Genomic DNA, 9,381 nt, shown 5'->3' with positions numbered 1-9,381 from the left:
GTGGGCAGCAAACACCTAGAATGCAGCAGAGATGTCTCTTACAAATGTTGGATAGTACTAGTAAACTACACACATAAACGTTACAATCGCACACACAAGATTTCAAAAGAGACGAAACACAAACATATCAGCACACTCACAAAGAACAATTTGGTTATTTATATCTTATTCTATTTTGCGTCACAGTAATTCCATTCTCCCTTCAATAATATGGTCTGTCCATTCTGTCAAATAAAGCAATCAGTACAGACATCAGATAGCCAGTTCTATAAATTCACGCCCTTTAGGCGAGTCATTTCCTTCTCAAACACAAATTCTGAACTAACGATCTCAATTAGGTTATGTTTTCAGTCACGTCCCATTGACTTCGTGGTCTGAACTCCTTGGAAATTAATGATGCTCATTTAGGAGATAATTAGCAGTACAGCAGGCTGCTCCTGGGACAACCGTGTGCTAATGTAGAGCGCGTCCTTAAGGGTCAAAGGTCATGGAGGTGATTGTCAGGTGGCATTTTCTGATACACGCTGACAGATGAGACGGGGCGGGAAGGACGGAAAAAAGTTGGTGTTTCACTTGATATATTTTAATGTAACTTTCTTTCTTAGGTGACAATCATAGGACATATCTTATAGGATGTATTATAACATTGGTTTTAAGCAGAGTTTAGCCTGAGAATGTACTCTCTATATTCCCTTTGACATAATCTGCTTTGACACATTCAATGCTGTATTACACTTTTACCAGCACACTGAACCGATAAGAACAGAACATAGCTGCAAGTTATATAAAGCAAAACAAGTTTTAGATTTGAAATAGACTGACCTCAAGAAGCACACCAACTCCAATTTAATACAAATTTGGCATCTCTCAGTTTCTATCTTTGGCCTCTCTCTCTCTCTCTCTCTCTCTCTCTCTCTCTCTCTCTCTCTCTCTCTCTCCCTCTCTCTCCCTCTCTCTCTCTGTCCCTCACTCTCCCTCACTCTCTCTCTCTCTCTCTCTCTCTCTCCCTCACTCTCTCTCTCACTCTCTCTCTCCCTCACTCTCCCTCTCTCTCTCTCTCTCTCTCTCTCTCTCTCTCTCTCCCTCACTCTCTCTTGCGTGCTCTCTCTCCCTTTTCTACAAATGCATCTCATCTCTCGCCCCTTCACCATCTTTTCGATGTCCTCATCCCTCGGTGGTGTACACGGAGAGGTCTGAGGTCAGCGTGACGTACAGCTCCCAGGGGAACTGGTTGACGGGGCGCTGGGCGCGGCCGCGGGCCTGGCGACGCCCCTCGCGGGTCATCATGCCAATGTCCTCGTCGTCCAGCACGCGGATGAGGTCACCCTCGGGGTCGCGGTAGTTCAGCGCGATGTCGGCCATGTTGAAAACGTCTCTGAGATAGAGAGACGAGAGTTGACAGGGACGGGGCGGGGGTGGGGGAGGGAAGGGAGATAGAGAGAGGGGGGTAAAGGGAGAGAAGGGAGAGGGAGGGGGGAGAAAGGGGGGAGTTGGTTTTGTGTTTGCATCTTCATCATTGTCATCTTGGTCATCATTATTATCATCATCATCATCACCATCACCATCAGGGGGGGATGGGAGGGGGAGGGATGGACATGCAATGTTGCTGCCCCTTGCAGAGTCGGGAAAGCATTTTTCAAAGCAGTCTGATATTATTTACCATGCAGTGTGAGGGGTGATTACGCTGGCAACCGCCAATGAAACCAACAACCTGTTCCTCGTAACGGACAAGTCTGATTTCTGTCTTATAACATGGCTGATCAGAGATACCGTTAAAAAGAAGAACCTTAGAGAGTGAGAGAGAGCAAGAGAGAGAGAGAGAGAGAGAGAGAGAGGGGGGGGGGGGGGGGGGGGGGAGAGAGAGAGAGAGAGAGACAGACAGAAGACAGACACAGCAAAAAGCGATGGGAGATAGAGATGGTAGAGAGAGATGGTTAGAGAGAGATGTTTGAGAGAGATGGATAGAGATTGAGACGGGTAGCGAGAGAGATGGTAGAGAGAGATAATGGCATCGTATCAAACCTCCACATACAGGGGTTTGTAGACAAGGATGTGTGTGTGTGTGTGTGTGTGTGTTTGTGTGTGAGTAATTGAGTGAGTGATTGAGTGAGTGTGCATGTGTGTGTGCTTATCTGTGTTGGTTTGTGTGTGTGTGTTTGTGCGTATGTTTGTTGGTGTGTGTTTGTGTGTGAATAGGAGTGGACACTTGTAGGGTTGAATGCAGTGACATGCTGAGGGCCCTTCAACCATCGAGCTCAATGACACCCTGAAGAGGTTCTCAGGAGCTCTGATTGGTTGAATATCAGTATGCCGGGGTAGGCTAGCCTAGTTGAGGCTAGCTCGGTATAGGGGAGGTTAGTCTAGGCTAGTCAAGGCCATGTCTTTTGTTTTTTTGTTTTAGCCAGGTTATGTCTAGTCTAAGCTAGGCTACGTATGGTTTAGCGAGGTTCGAGCTAGGCTAGGCTAAACTAGGCTAGCTTAGTCTAGGTAAGGTTATGCTAGGTTAGGTTCTGGCTAGTCCTAGCTAGGCTAGGTTAATATAGCCTTGCCTACCTCATGCGAGCCAGAAGATCCCTGTAGGATGGCTGGATGGTGATGTCTTCCTCCACACACACATCTCTGTAAGATGAACACAAACACACACACACACATCTCTGATAGAGAAACACAGATTTGTAGTTTATGAGTTACAAATAATGAATAGGCAAACTATAACAATATTAAAAGCTGAGCAAGCACTTTTAAACGTAACAACGTGGAAGACACAAGCCTTTTCAGATAATAAAAATCGCAGTATAAAACTTTGACCTTTGTGAACTGCATTGTTAAACTAAAGCACAAAATTAAATCCTCTCCATCTCTTGTCTTAGTCCTGAGCATACTGTGCTGGTCTATTTCGAAGCGGTTGGATTAGGATCCTGAAATAACTGCCGTGCTCTCAAACACTAATTCAGGATCTGCCAATGAAGAGAGAAAAGAAGCTGGAACTGGAACACAGTGTATCAGTGCACGAGGGGGTGAATGAAGGGGCTGCACAGCAGATAAAACCATCCATAGAAACAAACAGAAAGGCCCACTGAGTGTAGTGGTTTAGAGAGCGTTGTCACGCAATGTTAGGCCCTTTACTGGTTCACCTGAAGCCATGCCACCAACATCAAGTTGGTCAGAAGAACACAAAGACATACATACACACACACACACACACACACATAAGAATGTACATCTGAACTGACGCCCAAACACATACACAGACTCACACACACACACACACACACACACACACACACACACACACACACATCACACACACACACACACATACGTAAGCACACACACACACACACATACACACACACACACACACACACACACACACATACACACACACACACACACACACACACACACACACACACACACACCTGGTGTCTATCCCAGAGGGCGTGAGCATGTAGCAGCGGAGGCAGCAGTAGCAGCTGGCAGATGTGGTCACGCCCCCCTCGTCCTCTGGGAGGGGCTTGATGACCTTCACAAAGGATTCTGGGAAAATGCCTGTTTGATTGTTCACCGTGCCCTGGGAACAGAATAGCGTCATGTTAACATGTGATCTGAAGTTCCTAATGCACATTCCCAGTCGCCAGCTCGGTACTTCTTGACCTGTTTCAGAGAATGACCGAGCGACCAGTGTGTGTAATGGTGAATAAGCACTAGGATGGCGGCTGGGAATTTGCACGACATCATGTGAAACCCTCCTATATGATAGAACTGAATAAAAATAGAACAGAAGAGAATAGAGTCAGGGTGATGAAAGAAGTGCACGTTGGATATCAAAGTAGAACGGGGGGGATAGCGATGATTAGATAAGAGAGATTTATTTTTTTATCGTTATTGTGTAATTATAATATCTAATCAGGATGAACTTTCTGTCAAGTTTATTGCCTTGCGTTTAGCCACTGCATTGCAGTGCATTGATTACACAATGCTAACACAACGCTCTCTGACTCTCTCTCCCTCTATCTCTCTCTGTCTCCCACTCTTGCACTCCTACCTCTGTTAACGTGCCCACACATCTCTGCCGAAAACATTTCTTCACCTTTTTGTGTAATTATTTCAGGACAGTTTACTTACCATACTGTGTGTGTATGTGTGTGTGGGGGTGTGTGGTCTGTGTGTGTGTATGTGTGTGTCTTATTGTATGTATATGCTTGTGTGAGAGTGTGTGTGTTTGTGTGTCTCCATGTGTGGGTTTGTGTGTGTGTGTGTGTGTTAATGCTGGTGTGTTATTGTATGTGTGTGTGTGTGTGTGTGTGTGTGTGTGTGTGTGTGTGTGTGTGTGTGTGTGTGTGTGTGTGTGTGTGTTTGCGTGTGAGACGTCTCTTCTATCAGTAAAATATCATCCATTTATTTCTCTCTTCTGCAAAGACGTGCAGCTCTATTTTTGTTTCAGTTTGTGTTTGGTTCAGTGATCCATTGCTCACATGGCTTGCTCTACTCCTCAGTTTAAAAAGATCTGCTGCCCTCCTCATGTCCATCACTCACCTCCCTCTCTCCTCTATCTCTCCCTCTCCCATCCCACTCTCTATCTCGCGAAGCCTCTCTGGCTCTCTCTTCCCTCCTTCCCTCTCTCCTATTCTATCCACACTCTCCCCTACCTCACTCTCCTAAATCCTCCATCCCTCTGCCACTCTCCCCTCTTTACAGCTCCCTCCCCCTCCCCTCTATCCTTCCCTCTCTCTCTCCTCTGCTCTCTCTCTCCCCACCCTCCTTCCCTCTCTCCTACTCTATCCTACACCCTCTCCCCTACCTCAGCCGAACTCTCCAAAATCCTCCATCCAATCTCTCCTGCTCTCTCCTCCCCCTCTCCTCCCACTCTTCTTCTCCCTCCCTCCCTACCCCTCCCTCTCCCAATCTCTCTCTCTCTCCCTATCCCTCCCTCTACCCCTCCCTCTCCCAATCTCTCTCTCTCTCCCTATCCCTCCCTCTATCCTCTAACCACCCTCCCTCCCCCCTCTCTCACCCACTCACCCTCTACCTCTCTCTATCCAACTCTTCGTCACCCTCTCTCTACCTCTCTCTCTCCACTCCTCCTCTGCCTCCCTCCACCTCTCTCTCTCCACTCCTCTTCTGCCTCTCTATACCTCTCTCTATCCAACTCTTCATCGCCCTCTCTCTACCCCTCTCTCTCCCTCCACCTCTCTCCACTCCTCCTCTGCCTCTCTCTACCCCTCTCTCTCCCTCCACCTCTCTCCACTCCTCCTCTGCCTCTCTCTACCCCTCTCTCTCCCTCCACCTCTCTCCACTCCTCCTCAGCCTCTCTCTACCTCTCTCCCTCCACCTCTCTCCACTCCTCCTCTGCCTCTCTCTACCCCTCTCTCTCCCTCCACCTCTCTCCACTCCTCCTCTGCCTCTCTCTACCTCTCTCTCACCTCCAGCCAGTCTGCGTTGACTCTCCTCAGCAGGAAGATCACATCTCCCGTCTTCAGACTCAGCTCCAACCTCCCGCTGCCGCGAAACTCAAACATCACCTGGACCCACACACACACACACACACACACACACACACACACACACACACAGACACACACACACAACCACACACACGCACGCACGCAGACACACGCATACAGAGGACACAAAACAGTGTAAGTGACACACACACAGTCCACCACACTCCAGGAAACGAGAGTTCAACTACGTGTAGAACTTATCACCCAAAATAAACTGCCAGCGAGGAGCAGTGAGGAGAGCGCCGGCCGGACGGAGAGAGAGGAGAGACGCAGAAGGAGAGAGAGAGAGAGAAGGGAGGGAGAGACAACGGTGTGTTTGACGGCGGGTGCAGGTGAGTCTATGGTGATTGGCAGGACTTTTCAGGTAAGGGAGAAAGTGTTTGTGTGTGTACTTGAGAGAATTCTTTTAGATTTCTCCTTGAAGGTGATTGTGTGATTGTACATGAGAACGACGGAAGTATTAAACAAACACTCTGCACTGTAAATGCAAGCTTGCATGTGTACCTGTGTCTGTGTATGTGTGTGTGTGTGTGTGTGTGTGTGTGTGTGTGTGTGTGTTTGTGTGTGTGTGTGTAATGTGCTTGTGTGTGTCTGTGAGTAAGACAATACGGCAGTTTGAAGTATGTACCTCTTTCTGTGTACAAACTAATGAGATTAATTGACCTGATGAATGTGTGCGTGATGGTCTGGGTTCATGAAGTTATCCTTGTTTACCGTTCATATGTATTTATAATACACAGTTATTTATACAGGCTTACACATAGATGAGTTTATGCACAGATAGAGTCCTTTCGGGCTAGGCAAGTGCTGGCATGAGTGAGCGTGTGTTTGTTCATGCGTTTGTATTTGTGTGTGTGTGTGTGTGTGTGTGTGTGTGTGTGTGTGTGTGTGTGTGTATGTGTGTGTGTGAGAAAGAGATGGCTTGAGTAGAGAAAGTGAGAGAGAGAGAGAGAAAGAGAGAGAGAGATAGAGATAGATAGATAGAGTGAGAGAGAGAGAGTTCACAATGTGTTAAATCATATTTTCACGTATGTATTCTGTGAGTGCAATTGAAACTTAAAAAAACCCACATGTGGCTCATAAAGCTCATAAGGCGCCTAGCAGTCCTTAGGTTGGCAGAGCCATCATGGTGAGGCTGTGAACCTCTAGCCTCCTCCATGCTCGCTCCATTGTGGCAGCAGAGGAGACTCTTCCAAGCAGACCATTGATGTAAGTAGCACATTATAATATTGGTACACACACACGCATACATAATGACACACAAACATGACACACACACACGTTTACACACACACACAAAAACGCACACAAACAAACACACAATACGCACACACACACACACACACACACAGAAGGTGTTATTAACTATCCGAAGAAGTGTTGGACAGGATAAGGAGACAAGAAACCGAGAAAGTAAGAGATAGGATGGCAGCAAAGAGAGAGAGAAGTAAAGAGTGAGAAGGAACACACCTGCAGGGTGGAGGAGGAGTGGAACAAAGAGTGGAGGAGGAGGAGGAGGAGGAGGAAGATAGGATGACAAGGATGGATCAGAGGAGCAGAGAAAACCATGGATGTATTGTCTTCATGACAACAGGAGAGTAGAGGTGAGAGAGGAGAGGAGAGGGGAGAGAGGAGAGCAGAGGAGAGAGGAGAGGAGAGGAGAGAGGAGAGGAGAGGAGAGAGGAGAGGAGAGGAGAGAGAGGAGAGGGGAGAGAGGAGAGGGAGTAGAGGAGAGCAGAGGAGAGAGGAGAGGAGAGGAGAGAGGAGAGCAGAGGAGAGAGGAGAGGAGAGGAGAGGAGAGGGAAGAGAAGAGAGGAGAGGAGAGAGAAGAGAGGAGAGGGAAGAGAAGAGAGGAGAGGAGAGGGAAGACAGGAGAGGTAAGAGAGGAGAGAGGAGAGGAGAGAGGAGAGGGGAGCAAAGGAGAGAGGAGAGGTGATGAAATTATGAAATGAGAAATGATAAGAGTAGAGGAATGGCGTGGATGAAATTAAATGAGAGGAGAAGATAGGAGGGAAGAGAGGAGCCGTGATATTACCACATATAGTGAATATTTGTAAGTGGGATCAGTTCAGTGTGTAGGAGGACAAGCTGCTTCAGACTATTTAAAGACTGCACTATACTACACCAACACACTCAACTACACTCTACACCACACTATACTACACCAACACACTCAACTACACTCTACACCACACTATACTACACCAACACACTCAACTAAACTCTATACCACGCAATATACTACACCAACACACTCAACTACACTCTACACCACACTATACTACACCAACACACTCAACTAAACTCTATACCACACTATACTACACCAACACACTCAACTAAACTCTACCTCACAATAAAGTACACCAACAAACTCAACTACATTCTACACCACGCTATACTACACCAACACAATCAACTACATTCTACACCACGCTATACTACACCAACACAATCAACTACAATCTACACTACGCTATACTACACCAACGCAATCAACTACAATCTACACCACACTACTGTAACACTCAACTACACTATACCACTCTAACACACTCAACTACAATCTACACCACACTACACCAACACACTCAACTACACTATGCTACACCAACACACTCAACTACACTCTTCACCACGCACTATACTACACCAACCCTGTGCGTGTATGTCTGTGTGTTTGTTTGTTATTGTGTATGTGTGTGTGTGTTTGTGTGTGTGTGTGTGCGTGAACGTGTATGTATGTGTGTGCGCGTGTGTGCGTGCACGTGTGTGTGTGTGTGCCTGCCTGAGTGTGTGTGTGTGTGTGTATGCGTGTGTTAATGAGAGCTGGGCCAGTAGCAGCTAAATGAGGCAGGGACAGAGATTGCTGGTTGGATTGCCAATCCATTGAGACACAAAAATACACACACATACTCACACAGACACACACACACACACACACACACACACACACACACACAGATTCTTAGTTGAATACCAAGTCCACGAGCCACAGGGAAGAGTGTGGGAAAATGCAGAACTGATATGCTTTGGAAAACCAGAAGTAGTACTCTTTCCATCTCACACTCTTTATCTTCTCCACCTCTCTTGCCTCATCTCTCTCGCCATTATCTCCCACACTCTCCATCTCTCTCACTCTCAATTGATAGTCTCTCTCTCAGCCGCTCTCTCTCTCTCTTTCTTTTCTTTTTATCCCTCTCTCTCGCTCTCTCTACCTTTCTGCCTGACAACCTCTTTCTTCCAGTCCTTTTCTGTATTTTCTTCATCCATAAAATAGGCTCTTATTCCCCTCTCTATCCCTAACAGACCTAAACACAAACCCCCTGTTGCAATACTTTGGCATCAGTTGCACAGCCTGCTGTACTTTACATAGGATTCATCGTTTGAACTTAAATGGAAACAGCACTCCTGCTACTTAGAGGTAATTCAGACGGTAAATCTGATCCATGAGTATTATTACAGGCAGATAACAATGTCCCAGTTCAGCACTGAAAAAGCATTTAGGACATCGTGCTCTTGTCCCGATTTATGGAGAATAATCTACCCCACACACACAACACACATACACACACAAACACAACACACACACACAGACACATAAACACCCACACCCACACACTAGCTCTTTTTCTTTATCTTTTCCTCTCTGTCACACACACACGCACGCACGCACGCAGGCACGCACACACACACACACACACTCTCCCTCTCATAGCTACATTCTTCACTCTCTATCTTTCCCTTTGTCTTTCTCACACACACACGCACACACACACACACACACACGCACACACACACACACACACACACACACACACACACACACACACACACACCGTTTTCCAGGCCAGGTATTTCTGGTGGGTGGCAC

General features: G+C 46.9%; 1 protein-coding gene across 1 annotated transcript in view; it reads right to left on the bottom strand.

Moving 5' to 3' along the window:
* Positions 1–265: 265 nt before the first annotated feature.
* ncf4 (neutrophil cytosolic factor 4) overlaps positions 266–9,381 on the bottom strand; it is a 17,541-nt gene continuing 8,425 nt past the window's right edge. Inside the window, exons 7-10 of the mRNA XM_079730607.1 lie at positions 5,427–5,525; positions 3,423–3,574; positions 2,554–2,619; positions 266–1,375 (exon numbers count right to left, since the gene is read on the bottom strand). Coding sequence (XP_079586733.1) covers positions 1,165–1,375; positions 2,554–2,619; positions 3,423–3,574; positions 5,427–5,525 — 528 coding nt within the window. The 3' untranslated portion in view covers positions 266–1,164. The remainder of the gene's footprint in view (positions 1,376–2,553; positions 2,620–3,422; positions 3,575–5,426; positions 5,526–9,381) is intronic.

The sequence above is a fragment of the Pollachius pollachius genome (genome assembly GCF_949987615.1).
Source record: "Pollachius pollachius genome assembly, chromosome: 2".
Lineage (NCBI taxonomy): Eukaryota > Metazoa > Chordata > Actinopteri > Gadiformes > Gadidae > Pollachius > Pollachius pollachius.
This window is presented reverse-complemented; position numbering and strand designations above follow the sequence as displayed.